Here is a 21,452-nt window from a genome sequence, read left to right as displayed (position 1 = left end):
GTGGAAGCAGCCCAGGCCATTACACACCAGACCTTCCATTGACTCATGGTGCCTTGGCAAGGTCACCAGCAAAATCAAGGAACAGTCGGGGCCACTCCCTCTTCTCCCCTCTCCCATCAGGCAAGAGGTGTAGGTTCAGATCTCCAGATTCAGGGACAGTTTCTTCCCAGCTGTTACCAGGCAACTGAACCATCATGCCAACAACTAGAGAACAGTCCTAAGCTACTATCTATCTCATTGGAGACCCTGGGACTATCTTTGATCGGACTTTACCTTGCACCAAATGTTATTCATATTATTCTCTTTATCACGTATCTGCACACGGTGGATCGCTTGATTGTAATCATGTATTGTCTTTCTGCTGACTGACTAGCACGCAACAAAATGTTTTCTTTGTGCCTCAGTACACTTGAAAATAAAATAAACTCCAGCATTTGTTTTTTTGTAAACCAGCATGTGGAGTTCCTTATATCCCTGTTAATTTACTGATTTTTTATATTTATTAAAGATTATTTGTGTGTATTGTGTTTAACAGTCTTTAATGCTGCTGCAAGTAAGATTGTATATGTAGGGAGGAACTTCAGATGCTGGTTTACACTGAAGATAGACACAAAAAACTGGAGTAACTCAGCAGGACATGCAGCATCTCTGTGTTTCGGGTCAAGACCCTTTTGTATGTTTTGTTGTCGGTACATATGATAATTAAACACTCTTGACTCCAACACTTTGTGTCCTTTTGTGTTAACCAACATCTGCAGTTCTTTATTTCTCTTTCACTCTTTGTTTCACTCTTGCTTTCTTTCTCTCTCTGTCTTTCTCTTTCTTTCTCTCTTTACTTCTCTTTTTCTCTTTCTCTATATCTTTATTTATTTTTCTCTATTTCTCTCTCTATTTATTTCTCTTTTTTCTCTTGCTTTCTCTCTATCTCTCTCTCTTTCTCTATTTCTTTCTTTCTTTTTCTCTATATTTAGACAATAGGTGCAGGAGTAGGCCATTCGGCCCTTCGAGCCAGCACCACCATTCAATGTGATCATGGCTGATCATCCAATCAGTATACTGTTCCTGCCTTCTCCCCATATCCCCTGACTCTGCATGTTTTAAGAGCCCTATCTAGCTCTCTCTTGAAAGTATTCAGAGAACCTGCCTCCACCACCACTGAGGCAGAGAATTTATTTCTCTTTCTTTCTCTCTTTATTTCTCTCTTTATTTCTCTCTATTTTTCTCTCTCTATTTATTTATTTCTCTCTCTATTTATTTCTCTCTCTTTATATTTATTTCTTTATCTCTCTTTCTTTCTCTCTTTATTTCTTTATCTCTCTTTCTTTCTCTCTTTATTTCTTTCTCTCTTTATTTCTCTCTCTATTTTTCTCTCTCTATCTTTCTCTCTCTATCTTTCTATTTATTTATTTATCTCTCTATTTCTCTTATTTCTATTTCTCTGGACTGCAGCCACGGGTTGATTGACGGGGAGGTGACGTCACCGCGTTGGGGCGGGGCGGGGCGACGCCGATGACGCGGGCCAACATCACGTGACCCCAACGGCGGCGGCGGCGGCGGAGACTCTGAGAGACACCCAGCCCCGGTATGAGGCGTCCAATGGAGCCGGCGTGGCCCGGGCAGCAGCAGCGGCAGCGGCGGGAGGGCTGTGGGCTGTCGGAGGGGTTGGCTGAGGGAGTTGTCGTGCGGCGGTGGGCAGCCTCTCCTCTCCGGGGCGGCGGAGTGTGTGTAGGGAGGGAGCTGCACCGAAGATAGACACAAGATGGCTGGAGTAACTCAGCGGGACGGGCAGCGTCTGTGGAGACAAGCAATGGGCCACGTCTCGGGTCGAGACCCTTCACAAATATCACTTGGCATTGGGCTGGGTGGAAGGACGCAGGCGCAGTGTGGCCATGGGCGCAGCATTTGGCAGCTGGGGAGGAGGGAGGCAGAGGGAGGGAAAGGAGGAGGAGGGGGAAGGAGAGGGAGGGGAAGGAGAGGGAGCGAAAGGAGGAGGAGAGGGAGGGGGAGGGAAGGAGGAGGAGGGGAAGGAGAGGGAGGGGAAGGGAGGGAGGGAAAGGAGGGAGGGAGGGGAAGGAGAGGGAAGGAGGAGGAGGGGAAGGAGAGGGAGGGAAAGGAGGGGAAGGAGAGGGAGGGAAAGGAGGAAGGGGAGTGGGAGGGAAAAGGGAGAGAGTGGGAGTGAAAGGGGAGAGGGAAGGAAAAGGGGAGAGAGGGAGGGAAAGGAGGAGGGAGTGGGAGGGATAAGGGAGAGGGAGTGAAGGGAGAGGGAAGGAAAAGGGGAAGAGAGGGAGGGAGAAAGGGAAGAGAGTGGGAGGGAGAAAGGGAAAAGGCGGGGAGAGAGAGTGGGAGGGAGAAGGAGGAAGAGGGAGGGAGCTGCAAAGCTGTGGGCTGTCATTTGGGGTCACAGTGCCTGTTGCTGTCTTTATACAGCACCCCTTGTGTCATGTGTGCTGCACAGAAGGGAAATAACACCGTGACACCACCAACTTGAAGGGTGAATCTACAAGATGGAGCAGGGCTGAATCACGCAACAACAAACTGAAGAACAACAGGAAGGGGAAGGGAAGAGGGGGTGGGTGGGGGATGTGCTGTAAACTGATATTGAAAAATGAAAATGTTTGACCTGCAAAAATGTAGGCTGCAGGGATAAATTGGGGTGTGGCCATGGAAGCATTTATGTATGTTCTCCAGAATATTTATATTATGTTGTCCTGAGATGTGGCTTGACCTGCTAAGTTACTCCAATACTTTGTGTACTTTTATATAACGATAGAGATACAAGGAACTGCAGACAGACACAAAATGCTGGAGTAACTCAGCATGACAGGCAGTGTCTCTGGAGAGAAGGGTGATGTTTTGGGTCGAGATCCTTCTTCAGACTTTTTCAGAACTGCAGAAGCTGGTTTACAGATAAAAGATATAAAGTGCTGGAGTAAGTCAGTGGGTCAGGCAACGTTTCTGGAGAACGTGGGTCGTTAATGTTTTGGGTTGGAACCTTTCATAATTCATTTATAAATGAGACAAGGACATACCTATTTAAATATTGGCTCTACTCTGTTAGATCTCTGATGTGCCACATACAAGTTTATATATTGGGGCTGAAATCAGGACAGTAGTGATCTAAAAGCGAATTAATTTAAATAATATTATTGGTATGCATGTTCATTGATTCAGAATCCTAATCAATGAAAGCATTGAAGAAGTTGGATGTCAACCCCTTAGATATGTGTTTTTTGATGAGTTTGACTAGGGTAATGTACCTTGAATGATAGTAAAAGATGGAGTTTGAAGCTTGTTTGAATTGAAATCAAAGTGTTCCACTTGATCAAAGGAAACTGGTCATAAGGGGTGATATAAATTGTTTGGGAAGCTGCACTAAAAGGTCAGATTGTTCACAGGCAGTGGCTAATCTTCAATGCATGATTTGCATCAATGAATGTACATTCATTTAAGGGATAAAAAACACAATAGGAAAGAAATAGTCCTGTGGATTACAGCAGAAATTAAATATAGTGTTGTATCTTTCAAAAGACTGATGAATTGGCTGGAATAAACAGTGATCCTGAGTGATGGAAGATTTTTATTTAAGAGCGCAGTAAAGATTTGCCAAGAAATTCATGAAGGGAAAATAGTAAATGAGAATAAACTAATGATAAACATAAAAAAAAAAAGTAGTTGGTACATAGAAAGGAAAAGATTGGCATGGGCAATACAGAACATAACTACAGGTAAGGGAATTTACAATTGGGACTAAGAATTTGATGGAAGAAGACACAAAAACTGGAGATACTGGAGAGCCAAGATCTAGTGCAGTCGAGGAATTAAAAGTACTGGGAAAGAAATACCTTTTGAGAACAGTCTGATAAATCAAAAGTTTAATCTCTATCCCAGAGTTTTGAAAGAGGCTGCTTATAATAGATATTATGGTTTTTATCATTCAAAGTTCTAATGGTTCTTGCAAATTTGTGAGTAGCAAACGTGATCCCACAATTTAAGAAAGAAAATGAGGAACTACTGACCTGTTCGCCTGACATTGGTAGAAAGAAAAATCTTTTGATTTGTAATGAGAGATATGAGATCTAGATTGTTATAAAACGATATGATGAGTCTGTGTAGATTTCTGAAAGGGAGATACTGTTTGACAAATGTGCTATTCTTTGAGGCATTAGCAAGCGGAATGGCGTTACATTTCTGTGCATGTTTGAGATGTGGTAAGATTGAGTAGTCTAGGTACTTTTTTTTGCAGTCTGACCTATTGGGACATGCTCAACAGGCCAGAAGATACAAAAGTTATCCAAAGTTGGAGAATTCAATATTGAGTCTGGCATTCCTATGAAATGTCTTTACCTTAAGGCTGGATGACCTCTTTTCCTTTACATGACAATGCTGACTGAATGCAGTGATGTCATTGCCACATTAGGATCTGTACTTTATGTACACCAAAACAGGAACATAGCTGATTTCAAGTTATCTTTATTTATTGATTTACAGTTATCAGAGAAACCAGCATTAAGGGTTCGACCAAAGAGTTAATCACTTATTTATGGAGACCGTTTGGAATAATGGCCACGGTTTCTCTATTGCACTAGCTGACCTGCAGACCAAGACTGGTGATGCCCTGCTGAAAAAATCCTTTATCTTTGCTAAGGAAGTCCCACTTTGGCCATTTGGGATGGAACAGTGGTCCAAATGACCAGTTCATGTCCTAAGCAATCTCATTACATTTATTGGCACACTCAGTTTACCTAATACTATTATGGATCAAAAAAATACTTTTAAATTCAGAGAGAGCAGAAATATATGATTTGGTGTACTTTGCAGTTAATTCTGTTGCCTTGCAAAATACTTTAACTTTTATGTTTGCACCTCAAGTTCTGTTTCCTTTTTCTCCAGTTTTCCTCTTTGATAAGATTTGAAGGGGGCACGTACATCTGATCACTCTTTGTGCTGGTTCTGTGCTGATCTCTGGTGCAGCCATGTCGTACGGAAGAATAGAGGACAACCGCTTTAGCTACCACTCACAGCCACAGGACTTCAATACGCTCATTCAAACATGCAGTGTCAACATCCAGAAAATTACACAGAATAGTAAGTATTGGCGTTTTCTACAATCTGGAAAACGTTGTGTTGAAACCTTAAACTAGAGGATAAACTGCTTGGCTTATTTCACTAATTGTCGTAAGTTTGCAAATAGATGCGTTTGTGAGCCATGAAAGGAAACAACATCAACACTAAGCCTATTAAAAAGCAGTTTTAGTTAGAATTAGTTTTAAAGTGGATGAGGTTGCTAGTTTTTGTTTGTTGACTTTGAACCATAGTAAACCTTGATTGCATGTTCATTATACAATCCAAACCCTGGAGGGTGCAGCAAAACTGGTCTGTGATTTCATATATCGGAACAGTCAGCAGTTTTCAAGTTCAGTCGGCTTTGCCAAATGTTGGGCTGCACGTATTAAAATGGATCCCATGTTCAATTCAGACAAAAATGCTGACAACTCTGAACTCTGGCAGTTAGTTTCTTCTTATTTTTCTTCTGTTGAGGGACTTCCAAAACTTTGCTTTCCAAAAACTTTCAATCTTTTTATTGCCTTTTGAAACTTAATTGCAACCTGAATCATCAAGATTACCATGATTGATTTGCTCACATTGGTTTCTGCTGTTTCCTCATAGAGTCATACAGTGTGGAAACAGGCCCTTGGGCCCGCCTTCCCCAATCCGACCAACATGTTCCTTCTACACTAGTCCCACCTGCCTGCGTTAGGCCCATATCCTTCTAAATCTGTCCTATCCATGTCCAAATGTTTCTTATACATTGCAATGCTTACTACCTCCTCTGGCAGCTTGTTCCATACACCCACAACCCGCTCTGTGGAAAAGGTTACCCCTGAGGTTCTTATTAAATCTGTCTTCCCTCATCTTAATCCTATGTCCTCGATTCCCCTACTCTGGGCAAGAGACTCTGTGCATCTATCCGATCTATTCCACTCATGAGTTTGTACACCCCTATAAGATCACCCCTCATCCTTTTGCACTCCAACAAATAGATGAGGGGTCCTAGTCTTGCTTAATCTCTCCCTATAACCCAGGCCCGCGAGTCCTGGCAACATCCTCGTAAATCGTCTCTGCTCCCTTTCCAGCTTGACAACATCTCTCCAATAACAAGGGGCCCAAGAACCGAACATAATACTCTGAATGTAGCTTCATCAATGTCTTGTATTACTACAACATGACCTCCCAACTCACGAACACAGTAACATTTGACATGTGACATGCTGGTCAAATAAATGATTACAGATCAAATTCATCATCTGTTCTAACCACCTTGAAAGATAAATCAGTTGCATGTTAATTATGATCATACAGCACAGTATTAAAAATTGGCCACTGTTATTGTGGGTGTAGATGGTCGAGACAGGGCTGCCTGGTGCCTAATTTCCCTATCTTTGGAGGAGAAAAGGTATTTAAGAATTGATGAAGTGTTTATTTGTCAATCTAACAGGGATGACTTTTTTCAGAGATTGTTCTAAATCTAAGCCATCTAGGTGAATATCTGTGCCCTTCCAATACAATACAATACAATACAATACAATACAATTCAATTTATTGTCATTTGGACCCCTTGAGGTCCAAACGAAATGTCGTTTCTGCAGCCATACATTACAAACAAATAGACCCAAGACACAACATAATTTACATAAACATCCATCACATCGCTGTGATGGAAGGCCAAAAAAACTTCTCTCTCCACTGCACTCTCCCCCCCGATGTCAGAGTCAAAGTCAAAGCCCCCGGCGGGCGATGGCGATTGTCCCGCGGCCATTAAAGCCACGCCGGGTGATGCAAGGTCGCGCACCGGGTCTTGGTGTTAGAGCACCCGGCGTGCGCTCGCAGAGTCCCGCGGCCATTCCAAGCCGCGCGGGGCGGTGCTGTAAGGCCCCGCTCCAGGAGCTCTTCAACCCCGCAACTCGGGCGGGAGAAGTCGCCGTTGCGGAAGCCCCGAAAAGCGGTCTCCCTCCAGGGACCCGCGGGCTCCCGGTGTCACTGTCCGCCAAACCCGCAGTTGCAGCCACCGAATCTCCGGGGGTCGGGTCGCAGCAGCGTCCACCACAGCTCCACCCGCTCTGGACTCGGCCAGCTCCGCGACGGTGAGGTGAGTAGTCGGCACCACAGCCCCCGTTCTTCCTGTTGGAGGCCGCTCCTCGTTGCAGCCCCAACGACAACGGAGACCCGACAAAGAAAAGGTCGGGTCTCCCGTGCAGGGAGAGATTTAAAAGTTACCCCCTCCCCCCCCACACCACCCCCCACCCCCCCCCCCCTACACACATACCCCAACAAAAAATAACAAAAACTACATAAAAACAAAGACATAAAATAATAAAAACGCAGACGGACTGCAGAGGCCGCTGCTGACGAAAGTCGCGCCTGATTTAACCTGATTGCCTCTATTAAACTCTAGAATTGTTGTGGACTTTGTCCCACTTAAACTGCTTTTTACACTTTTGTTCTCAAAAACGTGTCTAATAGAATTACACCACCTTTCCTCTGCAGTTGCTTTTGTGTTGTAATGGTTAATAAAACCTGTTCTGCGTTCCATGAGCTTTTACTGCAAATTGAGTTTACATATAGATTAAAGCTGCACGTGCATTTTAGATGTTAAAGTCTGCCTTCCACCGTAACTCCAATTTGGAGGTCTATAAACTTCAGCAATTTTAGTTTTTGCCCTTCTTTGTCATGCTTGCCCATACCCATGCCCATCGACACTTCCAATTTTGTTAGTTTCTTACAAAAGTTATATATGCTATTATATTTCTCAGTCTTGATCAATCTGTAGCCTTGCCCTCATACTGCATTAAACCTGAAAGGATATGGAGCACAGAAATGGGCGTTTAAGCTCAAATGATCGTTGCCAGTATTAAGCCCTAGTGAGTGGCCTCCCATCTTTGTTCATCCAGTTGCCCATAAGCTGCAAAATTTATTTTTTGACTTGAAAATTTGTATGTCTATGCATAAACGAACAAGAGTTTTAAAATTGTGTTTGTAAATGCCGAAAAGTGAGATTAGTACACTGTTTTAGTATGCAGCTTATTCCACCTTGAAACGCGGTTAAATCCTGCAGGAGATTAAATTTAGAATGGAACAGAATGCTGCCCGTATCTCTATGTGGCATTTTGATAAAGATACCAAAGTTTTTTTCATTAAGGGCTTTTTTGATTAGCAGGAACTGGTTATGTTTCATTTTCCCTGTTATTGCAATCGGGTAATGGTTTAAACATGTACCTGCACTGTTCAGGCATGCTCCAATCACATTTAAACGCAAGATAAATGTTATTTATGTGTTTCTGACAGCTGCACAGATAAATGCGTTGGTGCAACAACTAGGAACACAACAAGATACAAGTGAACTTCAGGACAGGCTGTAAGTATGTTTTATCTGTACGAGATAATGAAGTAGCATACGATACCATCAACATACAATATTTTACAGATCCATGCTAGAAATTGTGCAGCTAAGTGGATGTTGTAATCACATATTCCTGCTGTACTCCTGACTAAACTTGTGTTTGTAATCTATCATTTACAGATAAGATAATGTATTCTGGATCTTTAATTCAGAAACATTGCTATCCTATACATCCATTAACTGGAGTAACATTCATAATTTAAATGTCCATTTGTTGAGCCGTAAGATTTTGGTTTTAAACTGACAAAATTGAGGTATTGCTTGCTTGGTCACTATGTTGTGTTAAGTTTGGCTATGTCTGGTGCAGTTGGTTAATCTGTTTAATGTTGCTACTTGGTCTTTAGATGGTAAATTTACAATTTTTTAACATATTTTGGATGGTGCATTTGTGGATTTATGTCAAAAGTGTGAAAAATTAGCTTTGGTGCTTTTTCTATTGCTTTTAATAAGAAGTAAAATCCAGACTAAAATGATGTGGGGGGGTGGTAGTTAATAAAACAATGTTAGTACATAACTTTATTCATAGACCCCCCCCCCTGCTTGGGGGTAAGACTCCATTTCGATTGAATTACAATCTCACACTGGTGGTGTTCTCTTGAGTTGTAGACATTTCAGTCGTCTGATGTCTTTTGGGTGGTCGTTTTGCCAAATGAGAACGTTAGAATGTTGAAAATCTTTGCCAAGTTAAACCAAGTTTTGTGCAAACATTGAATGTTTGGATTGCTTTGATTAACATTGGTTCTTTATGTTTCTTACTGGGTGGTGGCTGACAAACATCATAATTAGAGGTTGCTTTGATAACACTGATTGAGTACGCTGCTGCAGTAAAAAACAGTTCGATTTAACTGAAAGCAATTGGAAAGAATAGGGGGCAACAGGCTTTTTAGTAACAAGATTATTGGCTTTTCCATTGTTTAGCTGGAGAGAATTACATTCACTTCAAAGTTGGATGTCAAATTAGCAGCCACTGGCATAGTGTGAATGCTGGATTTGTCTGTGGGAAATAACATTAGAGGAGTACTCGTTTGCATTACCGAGAGGGTATCACCCAATATAGGTTCTTGAAAGCTTGAGATCACGAGAAGTTGTGACTGGAGAGATGAGACAAGGGGCGGCATGGTGGCGCAGCGGTAGAGTTGCTGCCTTACAACGCTGCAGACCCGGGTTCGATCCTGACCACGGGTGCTGTGTACAGAGTTTGTACGTTCTCCCCGTGACCGCGTGTGTTTTCACTGAGATCTTCAGTTTCCTCCCACACTCCAAAGACGTACAAGTATGTAGGTAAATTGGCTTGGTAAATGTAAAAATTGTCCCTAGTCCGTGTAGGGTAGTGTTAATATGCGGGGATCGCTGACCGCACGGACTCGGTGGGCCGAAGGGCCTGTTTCTGCACTAAACTAAACAGAAATAAAAGTCGAACTAACCAAAGGCTGGTCAGTGATAGAAATATTTTAAAGATGTGCTATGATGTCAATTGCTAAAGTCAGAAGAGGAATGATGCATTGTGTTCAGTCACAGGATATCATTAGTTTTTGTTGGTTTAGAATATATTTGGATCTATGATGTAATTGAGAGACAGCCATTGTTATGGATCAGACGCGCATGGCAGGTTGATTGAAGATAGAAGAGAAAACAATAATAATGCTGGTTTGAAAAACTAGGGCAGAGGTTTATTGTGTGGCTGCATTGTAAACGGCAAGAAAATTAAGGAGATCGTTGTTAGTAAAGGTGATGTGCTCTATATTGTGTTCATTCGGTTTAATTCCTGTATAAGAATGATTCAACAGATGGATAACACCTTTATCAATGCTGTGAAACTTGTCTAAACTCTTATCATTGTTTTATTGCAGTACATATTTATCAAGTGTGGGTCCCATTTAAAGAGAAAAAAAATTGCTTCCAAAAAATAGCCAAAGATGAAAATTATTTGATTTCCACAAGATATTTTATTTAATCCATGTTTACAGGCAGCAGCTGCAGCACTACACAAACCAGGTAGCGAAGGAAACCAATAAACACCTTAAGGAGCTTGGATCCCTACCTTTAACGTATACTGAGCAGGTGAGTGTTTGTACTAAAGATGCGCTACCTCACCTAGGACCTTAATTTGAATCCAGACTCAACAAGGAAATATGGTCTAGAAACTCTGGTCCGTAACATAACTGCAGCAATATTGATGCAGCTCCACTGTTTAACTGTGTTTCCCTAGGCCAGGGAAGTGTAGAGTGTAAGGGACAATGACGAATTGGAAAGTCATATTGAATCTGTAATTGAATGTTCATTTGATTATACACTCAATATATCTTATTGGATCAATGGATTTTAGCATAGGTTTTTTTTTTCTGTACATTTTTATATAATCCTTATGTTTAGACGCATTGCATAAAATAGTACCTTGTATCCTATTGGTGTTTTAAAATCTTTTAAGATGGTGATCGACAGATTCTTGATTAGTACGGGTGTCAGCGGTTATAGGGAGAAGGCAAGAGAATGGGGTTGAGAGGTAATGATAGACCCATGATTGAATGGCGGAATAGACGATGGGCCAAATGGCCTAATTCTGCTCCTATAATTTATGACCTTAGGAAGTCTCTGTATTCAATTCAAGAGTTAGTCCCAATGTAGTTAGAGACTGGTAGTCCTGTCGAACTACTTCGTAGTATTTTGACATCTTATTAACCTTCTGCCCACCTGTTTGAACAAAGCAGTGCTTTGTTTAAGATGATTAATGCTTCAGGTTTTTGTGCCTTACTCAATGTGTGCATGTGAAACTCCAAATCCCCACAGAATTAAATGGAATTTACAGCTGATGTCACTGGCTCAGTTTCTTAGTTATCCCCTCTTTTTGTAAAACACTTTTCCAATTCCATTCTATCTTCTCCCAATCCTAATTTGTTTTTTCTATTCTTTTCTATCATGTATCATCTACACACATCTATCTACTTTGAAGGCATTTGAATCTCTCAATCATTCTTTGATAATGAGTAAGCACATTTTTTCAGTTTCCTATTGGATTTATTCATAGTTATCCTGAATTCATGGACCTTGTTATGGAATATCCACGTTCTCTCTCCAAATGATTCATAATTTTAAAGGTCCTTTGAGCACGCGAGACTTTTTAAAATGGGAGAGTATATGGTGGGTAAAACTCAAACTCCAAGATTGAGTTCGAAACTGAGCTTAAGGACAGGGTTTGCCATGAAAGCAACTGGTGGTAAGGGAAAAAACATTTACAGAATCAATTGCTGCATGTAAATTGTCCATTAAATAAGCCCATATTTCACAGCTAGATCCTGCTGAGAGTCAGATACCCTTCGTATGTGGGCCCTTGGCGTTATGCCAGCCGCAGGTGAGAGATCTAGCACAGCCTCTTTCCTATTTTGTAGGAAAGAACTGCAGATGCTGGTTTAAATCAAAGGGTCTCGATCCTAAGAAGGGTCTCGACCCGAAACATCACCCATTCCTTCTCTCCAGAGATGTTGCCTGTCCCGCTGAGTTACTCCAGCATTTTGTGTCTACCTCTTTCCTTTTTTGCCTGCTTGTATTGGAAAAGGTAAATAGTTTTTAATTTGAATATTTCATGTTAGTACACAGAGGTTTGAAACAAATTTTGTCTCAATGACAAAACTAAGTACATTATTTGAAATAAAAATAATTATTTAAAAAAATGTATTATAGCCTTTTCTGTTTGTATTAGATCATTTAAATGTGGATTCATGGTGGCGTATGTCTGATCTGCCAATGGCTTGGTCATTGTTTGTGGACTGTATTGCCTTGGAACAGCTGTGACAGTGGCTACAATAGGCATGTTCCAATGCCAATGTTCCAATGTGTAACTATGCCAAAAATGATCTAATCCAAAATATCAAGGGTTGTTTTTTTCTGTTAATAGCATTGTCTTCTATCTGAAGTAACCCGTCTTTTAAATAGTCATTTGAAAGAATTAATAAGATATACATATCTTTAATTTCTTACTGTTTCAAGGCATGGTCTTAATGTAAAATGTCTTGCAAATTAAAAATTCCAAACAGTCTTCCTTTCACAATTTCAGCGGCAGCAGAGAATACAGAAGGAGCGTCTCATGAATGACTTTTCCGCAGCTTTGAACAACTTCCAAGCAGCACAGCGGCAAGCCGCAGCAAAAGAGAAAGAATCTGTAGCCAGGGCAAGAGCAGCATCGCGCCTCTCAGTAAGTAGAAAAAATAGACCACAAAGTCTACCTCAATATGCTGCTGCAATGGTTGCAGTACTACATCTGTAATTACTTTAGACTTTAGTGATACAGATACAGCACAGAAACAGGCCCTTGGCCCATGCTGACCAAGAATCACCCCATACACTAGCACTACATGCTAGGGACAATTTACAATGTTACCAACCCCAATTAACCTACAAACCTGTACGTCCTTGGAAATGTGGGAGGAAGCCAGAGACCCCGGAGAAAACCCACACACGGTCACAGGGAGAACGTACAAACTCTGTACAGACAGCACCGAATCTGTGTCTCTGGCACTGTAAGGCAGCAACTCTACCATTGTGCCGCCCTAATGTGAGGCATGGTTCCAGTGAGTTACTGGGTGGCTCAAAATATATCATTGTAATGATCAGAAAACTGCTGGGTTGCTATAAAGTCCCATTCACTAAAGTCCTACAGGAAACAAGTCTGATGTTTATGTGACTCCAGACTCACCAATGTGATTAATTTATAAATGGCCTAGATTCACAATAAATGCTGGCCTTTCAGATCCTGGAAAATGAGTAAACAAAATTAAATTATTGGACAAATAGTGAAATTACTGTTCAAATAGGGAAAATCTATAGAATTTGCATTTCTGTTGTGCTACCAAGGTAGGTTGGACAAATTTTGCGACAGTTTGCCCTGAAACGTTAAAGCGACGAGGGGGCATATTGAAATGGGAAAAGGGTTGTAAAATCACCAGGTTTTATGGCCCCGAGTGGTGAAGCTGCGTTGGAAGTTAATTGCAGCAAACCTGGGGCCTGGAACACCAATGGAGGAGCAGTCAAAATCAGAGGCGCACACAGTACAAATGGGCCGCACCTTAAAATTACATGTATTGGTATTGCTGCTCCCCAATCTTGTAATTTCAGATTCAATCTTTATTGTCATTGTGCAGTGTACAGTACAGAGACAACGAAATGCAGTTAGCATCTCACCCAGAAGAGCGAACATAGAATAATGAGCAGTAATATATATATATGTACATACAGTAGCAGTAGTGCAATTTTTCTGGGGGAAGGAGTATCCGGGGGGGGGGGGGGGGGGGGTGACTGGCAATCACCAAGGTGCAGAGTTAAGTTGTGTAACCTAGCCAGAAAGTTTGTGTCCAAACAAAGCTATGTAAATAAGTTGACGATGATGTTATAATTTTAGTAGAAGGGTAGGGTTTTTTGCAGGGAGTGACATGAAAGCGTTTTCTGTTCAAACTGCTTGCTTTCATTACGTGTCAAATTAACTGAAGATTTTCCTAGTGATCAGGTGGTTATTTTAGAGCTGTTGATGGATTTGGGAGAGTGATCAGTGATAGTTTGTTTTTCTTCTCCCTCTCCTCCCACTGTCCTTCCCATCTTTTGCATGTGAAGAATATTAATATCTTGTGCTGTGGCTCAGGACAGTCGAACCAATTATATCCAGCTTAAACTTTTTCTAAATTCGGAATGGAAATTCTTTTTCTGAACCGAGTCAATGGGGATTGTGGAAGTTTAAAAAAAGAGTTTTCCCGGGCCAATCTGAGAATTGATTTGTACCTATTATCATTTGGGAGTCTGGCATATATCAGTAACCTAAAGCTCTGTGTTTGATTGGTTTTGGACATCGTAAATGAATATTTTTGTTTTTAGCTTGGAGGAGGTCAAAATATGTGCACCTGGCAGTAATTTGGATTACAAAATTACAAATGTACAATATGGTCAATAAAAGAAAGTTCTTACAAGCAATAGAAAATTCCCAAAGCCAAGGAAAAACAAGTGCATTTTAAGTTGTGGACATAACTTGGAGATAGGGTGCAGGTCAAAGATATCGATAAAATTGTAACCTCGTCACCGTTCTGGTGTGTGCTCTGTCTCGCATTCTTCTCTCCACCTGATCCCCGCTATGCAACTTAAAGCATGCTTGTTTTTTTTTCACTTGAACTCTGATCAATCCTTGACTTACATTAACTCTTTCTCTCCCCGTGGATGATGTTTGAGTTTTTTTTGAATATCCATCATCTATAACATTTTTCATTTGTAAAATGTATACTTCACTTATTCAGATGGAGCTTTCTGTTACTGTGTATTTTTCTGCAGTGAGGTAATGTATCAGACTACCAACTTGTACGTTGGTCATCTTCAGTCAAGTCCTGAGTGTAGGTTCTGACTCTTCCATCATCAAATTTACCTGAGAAAGAATTGTTTTGTTTCCAGAGTGGTTTCAGTGATGATGAACACAAAGAAGAACAACTTGTGTCATTTGAAAGGTAAGAGCATAAAACTTTGATCAAGAAGTGTCCATGGTTTGATTTTATTTGGGAGACTGAAGTGGAAGATTACTCTTTCACTTTTTGAGTCAGTTACAAATCCGTCTCGGTCTGCGTGGATTAAGGAAAAATAGTCCAAAGCAAAATTTAATATTTTCTTTGTGCAAAGCATCCATATGTAGAAAAATGAATTAATAGTACACAGAAATAAATAGGTACAATCTAACAACCATTATAAAGACAGTTGTATAGTGATTAGGTGTTGGGAATTGAATGTTCTAAGATGCTGAATCTTTGGAAGAGATGAGCCACGTGGTATAGGCACAAAAATGGAGAACTCTTTCTTCATTTATAAGGGATGTCCTCCATTTATATGGAACATGGTGGAATATAATGTTTAGGTTAGGCCTCTCTTCCTAAGTGTATATATGTGATTAAGGGAATGCAGTAAAGGTTCACCATGTTGGTTGTGCAGATGGTAGCTTTATAATAAAATATGTTAAACTGACGGCCTCTAATCTTCCGTTTAATAAAATGTAGACAGGATAGATGCAGGATGATGTTCTTCTCGAGTTGGTTGACCTAGAACCAGGGGACCATGGTCTCATTATAAGGGGTTAGTCTTACAGGATGGATCAGAAGAAATGTATTCACCGGAGGGTAGTGAATTTTTGGATTATGGAGACTTTGCTCAGGACATTCACATAAATATATTTCTGAATATGAAGTCAATCAAAGATATGGGATGAGTGCAGGAAAGTGGTACTGAGGTAAAATAATAAACTGGTCTTGCTGAATTTCGGGGCTGGCACAAGGGCAGTATGGCTGCCATCTACATGTCCTGGTCTTGTGTTCTCTGCCTATTTGGGTATACTGCATAAATACATCTTGCCTTATTGCCTTGCGTGTATTCAATGAGTGCAGTGATTTGAAGCAGAGTCTTTTGATGCTGTTGATTGTTTAACAATTCTTAATTGTCATAGAAATGCTTTTTCTAAAGTGTAAAACAGCCAGTTGGGGTAAGAGGCTGAGGATGCGAACTGTCTTCAAGCTACAAAATATTAGATGTAACTCAGCAAATATAAATCACCTGGTGACATTTGAATGGGCTTATAGATTGGACCAAATTTGAAAGTCATGTTGAAGGAATTTGACTTTTTAGTAACGAAGATTGGAATCGGATGCAAGCTCAGTCCCAAGATGTGGCGATTACAGAAGAAGACCTGGAGTCGATTAAGGAACGAGAAACTGCAATCCAGAAACTTGAGGTTAGTTTTTCATTTGTTTTATAAGTTTATTTTTAATATATAAATATTTTGTTTTTAATATTGACCAATGAAAATGTTGTTAAATTATGCTGAACAGAAACTATAATTGCAATATTACTAACCTACTACTTTGTGAATTGTGCAGATTTTCTACTGATTTCATAAACAGCACTTTTAAACTCTTCTCTTATCTAGGCTAACATCTTGGATGTCAACCAGATTTTTAAAGACTTGGCAATAATGATCCATGATCAAGGAGATATGATTGGCAAGTGCTACCTTCCATTAATTATTTTGTTCAACTTTTGTGATCATGTAATTAAGTTGTTGCTGGAAGATAGAAATCTCTTGAGTGCCACAAGAGTCCCATCAGCTACAGCACTATGAAATGCAGAGTAAAACTGACTTTGCAATGGTTTGTCATTTGTCTCAAACCTAAAAGACCATTATTTTGTGTACAAATGTAATGAATTGCCATTTTCAGCATAAACCATCCTTTGGCTACCATGCATGTAATTGCACACACGAGCGAGTGCACGTGCTTGCGCACACACATACATACACACACCCCTCTGTTCTTGTTTTTTGCTCAGAAGGCTCAAATCCTTCATTGTGTGTAATGATATGCTGCACATGTTTTACAACACTGTGGTTGCAAGTGTTATTTTCTACGCTGTTGTCTGCTGGGGCAACAGCATTAGTGCAAAAAACAACAAGAAGCTGGTCAAACTGGTTAAACAAACTAGCTCAGTGCTGGAGGGGAGAGTAGACTCTGGGATGGATGTGCTTGAGGCGAATGAGGCACAAGGTGCAGGTCATCCTGAAAAACCCCGGGCATCCCCTCCATGTAATTCTGGAGAGTCAAAAGAGCACTCGGAACAACAACCGGCTCCTCTCCCTGCCCTGTAGAACGGAGCGGTTCAGGAGATCCTTCACCCCTGCAGCCATTAGATTTTATAATTCGGTAGGGTGTAGGGGGATGCATTTTGCAATTTTTAATTGTTAATTATTGGTCTTTTTAAGTATTTATTGCTCTCAGGTAGTGTCCGCATTGTATTCTATGTATTTTCTGTCTGCGTTCGTTTTGAATCTGTGGGTTTGTTGGTTGGGGGCTACTGGACATCTGAATTTCCCTGAGGGGATCAATAAAGTATTTATTATTTTTATATATCAGCAATGAAAGCAGGCACCCCATATGCTGCCCTTGTTTCTGACACCTTCAGGGATCTTTGCATTTGTACATCACACTCCCTTCTGTTTCTCACCTCCCCCGATTCCTCGACCATTCATGGTATATGACCTAGCCTGATTAGACACATCTCACTTAATGGCATTACCTTCAACTCTCTCACCATCAACATCCTCAGTGTCGCTACTGACCAGAAACTCAGCTAGGTCAGCCGCATAATCTCTGCCTACAAAAAGCAGATTGAAAGTTTGATATCCTGCTGAAGATGATTCCGTTTTCTATTATCCACAAGGCATAAGTATGGAGTGTGATGGAATATTGTCTACTTACCTGAATGAGTATTGCTTCAAGAAAATTCAGATAACTACCATACAGGAAGAAAGCAGCTTGCTTGATTGGCACCTCGCCCTAAACATTTGTTCCATCTACCACTGGTGATGACTGTAGTGTGCGTCATTCACAACGTGCACTGCAACTTCCCAAGCCCACTATCTCTACCGAAATGTGTAGGATGGAACTGCAGATGCTGGTTTAAACCAAAGATAGATACAAAATGCTGGAGTAACTCAGCAGGACAGGCAGCATCTCTAGATAGAAGGAATGACTGCCTGCCCTGCTGAGTTACTCTAGCATTTGTATCTGTCCACAATCTCTACCACCAGAAATGATCAAAGGCAACAGGTGAATTGGAGGTAAATCATCTTGAGGAGGTTTCAAGAAGGCGAGACCACCAATGCCAACCACTTCAAGCAGACATTGAGATGAGCAATAAATTCTGGCCTTGCCAGTCGTGTCTGTACACCCAAAATTAAAGCAAGTTGTTAAAAAGGAAATGCAGATGCTGGAAAATCGGAGGTAGACAAAAATGCTGAAGAAGGGTCTCAACCTGAAACGTTGCCTATTTCCTTCGCTCCATTGATGCTGCCTCACCCGCTGAGTTTCTCCAGCATTTTTGTCTACCTTTAAAGTAAATCTTGATCTGCTTTGCTGAACAGCTATTTTTGGAATAACTATTATTTCTATTCTGGGCCTATTATCAGAGATGCTGGTTTTGTTCCCCTCGTTTTAAAAAGGCTTGCTTTGTGATAGGCATCTAAATCTTTGGGTCTGATGCTTTTCTGTTTTGTTTCCTACAGATAGCATTGAAGCAAATGTGGAAAGTGCAGAAGTACATGTTGAGCAGGGAACTCACCAGTTACAGAGGGCATCTTATTATCAGGTACGATTGTACTGTCCCCAATTGAACCGGGATAAAGCAGAGAGATATGCCAGCATGGAATTGCTTAGCTTGAACCCAAACATTATAGCAGAATGTATGTCAAATTTTACTGAAATCTAACATTACGCCAGATCCCATTGGGCCTCAGTGGTGTTGTAAATTCCTGTCTTCAACAGAAATAGTATTTTTAGTTTATTGTTCAAAATAATAGTCAATCTTTCTATATAATTTACAGCAGGATATTAATTTAACTGGATTGCTACCCAATAGCATATTTCTACTTTGATGTATTGACACTCATTTTCTTTTCAGTTATAGTTTGTTTGTTTTATTCATTCCTGTTCTTCATGCATGCGGTTTGTGAAGTCACTTGATCCATTTCCAAATGGGCAAAAATCCATAATATCTTAATCATTTCTTTCAAGGGGGCTGCCTCCTTTCTATGGTAGAAAAACGATGAATATTTTATTTGCGTAATTTAGAATTCCTTGGATGTGAACACTACTATATATTTTGTATAAAATCACAGTATAATATAGGAATGCTTGTTGTGTGCACAAAAAAACGATCATTTTCCAATGATAAAGTCACCAAATTAATGAAGTTGATGCAAAATTGATTCAATCTTTATTTTGTATTTTCAGAAAAAGTCCCGCAAGAAAATATGCATTCTGATTGTAATTCTTGCCGTTGTTGGTGTGATTTTGGGCCTTGTCATCTGGTGGGCAAGCAAATAACAAACTTCCTGTTAAAATACTGCTGGTTCTCTACGTGAGAAAAAATAGAACTGTACAGCAACTGATTTCAATGGGCAATTTTCTCTATACTGTAAAGGTCTAATTTGGTGAATACAGAGAATTTTGTGGATTGTAACAAAGCACCAAGAAATTGGTTATTTATTAATTTATGTAAAGCAAGTAAGATTTCACCATTCTGTATATGCACTGTAAATTATATGAGATCGTCTCAAGTTTTACCAGAATAATTGCATTGTGTTGTCAAATAGATTTTGTAATAGCATGCAGATTTTCACTATCGCTTGGCCAGCTTTTACACTTTGGGGAGCCTAGTGTGGCAATGATCCTCGCAAGTCAAGAAACTACGGCCACTGTCAACTCTATCACTGTCATTTGTTTAAACCTTATCCCAATTTTGTGAAAGCAAAGATTTTCAACAATAGAATATAACACGCTTCAGATCCTGCCATGGTGAAACCCTCGCACTTGGTGGTTTGGAGACACCTAATGTTAATAGCACACAGCATTAATTTACGGGATGAGTAATGTGAAACAAGGCAAATTTTATTGTAGTCAACTTGTTACTTTCGGGTGGATAATTTTTAAATTTTTTTAAATTCTTAGTTTATTAATACAACCGTGGCAAATCTACTGTCTAGTAATGTCATCTTTTTTCCCAAATTTCTTGGTTCACTTTTACGCTCCGGTTTTTACACAGACATAGCATTCCAAGGTCAAAGCGAAGGTCGAATTGTGAAATTCATCTGATCCTTGCACGGACTAAGTTGTCTGTTCAATGCCTCTTGTGCATGCTTGAACAGTTCTACATCGTTACAACTTTACACTGAAAGTGAATCACTAGAAAATATAATCACCTGCTTGCAATTATTGTGATGTAGCGATAGCAGAAATTGAATAGTTGCTGCATAGGAATGGGGAATTGACTGCCCTCAAATTCCTTTCCCCTTTATTGAAAAAGCCGTGTGTTTATATCACTTGCCACAACTGTAACTACTTAAAAAAAATTTAAAAATCCTTGTCTCCAAGTACTTTTCCTTCCCATCAGAATATTGGAGTACATTGGCCATCAGAGCTTTTTGATCAGCTGGGAAATACTCCATAGTACTATATAATGTGGGCGACAATGGTGCTGTGAAAATTGGTCGAGTAGTGTTGAGCTCAAACTCCTCCCAACATTCTTGCTTGGGATTTTATCGTTCTTAGCTGAACTTGAACCTGAGAACGAGGCAAGAAATTTCACCAAGGTTTGTTGAGAGTGGAGCTATTATACCATCCTGCATGGCCATTAGTAGAAGGATAAGTGGGAAGGGCCACGCATCTTGAGAAAAGAATAAGGAAACGGTTAAAGTTCAATTTAAAACCAGGTGTGATTTTAGAAAGATTCATTTTATCTAATCATGCACATTTGTCAATGTTCAAAACAAAATATTTATAGTAGCAAGGTTATCTAAATTTATAGTGCTTTCCTCAACAAATTTTAAGATTGAACATATCCTTTAATGTATTTTGTACCCCGTTGTTTTTGCAGAATTGAGTATAAATAACTCCACTCTTCAGCTTTGAATTCCTCTGCTTTGTGGACGTGCTCTATAGAAATTTAAATCTAAATGTCTACTCTAAAGCAATTCCATTTCCTAAATGTACTTTGTATTACATTATACTTTATGAAAAGGTATTTTGATTTTGGTGTTTGCTCAATATATTTACCCTAACTTGATTTTTGTCACCTCCTGTATATTTGAAAATTATAAGTTTGAGAATAAAGGTGTATTAATACCACAGATACTGCGCTTTTGAATGATAGATTTTAGCTGTGCCATTGAATAAACCTGATAATGAAACTCTGGCTGAGTGTTTATAGTTCGGTGGCAGATTGACTTTGATCAGACCAGTCATCCATCTCCCTATAATAAAGAGTTGTTCAGTTCACCTGATGTTTGAGTCACCTGGGTTCATCTAAAAGTTGCATTTGCACCAGATGAAATTTTGACCAACGCAGTTTGCTGTTTGCACATCTCTCTGCTTCCCACAAACTTGTGATTTGGCAGTCATCATTTTGATGTAACTTCAGATGTAACTTGAGC

The 21,452-nt window shown here is 40.2% G+C and overlaps 1 protein-coding gene across 1 annotated transcript; it reads left to right on the top strand.

Moving 5' to 3' along the window:
• Window positions 1-1,475: 1,475 nt before the first annotated feature.
• Window positions 1,476-21,209, top strand: stx12 (syntaxin 12). Its single transcript, XM_033044963.1, has 10 exons — window positions 1,476-1,582; window positions 4,891-5,085; window positions 8,344-8,413; window positions 10,426-10,519; window positions 12,510-12,647; window positions 14,882-14,934; window positions 16,097-16,202; window positions 16,398-16,470; window positions 18,528-18,610; window positions 19,255-21,209. The coding sequence occupies exons 2-10, from the start codon at window positions 4,974-4,976 to the stop codon at window positions 19,345-19,347; spliced, it is 822 nt and encodes a 273-aa protein (XP_032900854.1). The 5' UTR covers window positions 1,476-1,582; window positions 4,891-4,973; the 3' UTR covers window positions 19,348-21,209.
• Window positions 21,210-21,452: the final 243 nt, after the last annotated feature.

This window comes from Amblyraja radiata, chromosome 27, assembly GCF_010909765.2.
Source record: "Amblyraja radiata isolate CabotCenter1 chromosome 27, sAmbRad1.1.pri, whole genome shotgun sequence".
In the NCBI taxonomy this organism is placed as follows: domain Eukaryota; kingdom Metazoa; phylum Chordata; class Chondrichthyes; order Rajiformes; family Rajidae; genus Amblyraja; species Amblyraja radiata.
The sequence above is the reverse complement of the archived record's forward strand: the minus strand, read 5'-3'. Positions and strand labels throughout refer to the sequence as shown.

Coding starts and splice junctions, on each gene's coding strand:
- stx12 (XM_033044963.1), top strand. CDS start 4,974: ATGTCGTACGGAAGAATAGAGGACAACCGCTTTAGCTACCACTCACAG. Junction 12,648..14,881: donor GAGCAGCATCGCGCCTCTCA/GTAAGTAGAAAA, acceptor TTTTGTTTCCAG/AGTGGTTTCAGTGATGATGA. Junction 16,471..18,527: donor TGATCAAGGAGATATGATTG/GCAAGTGCTACC, acceptor TGTTTCCTACAG/ATAGCATTGAAGCAAATGTG.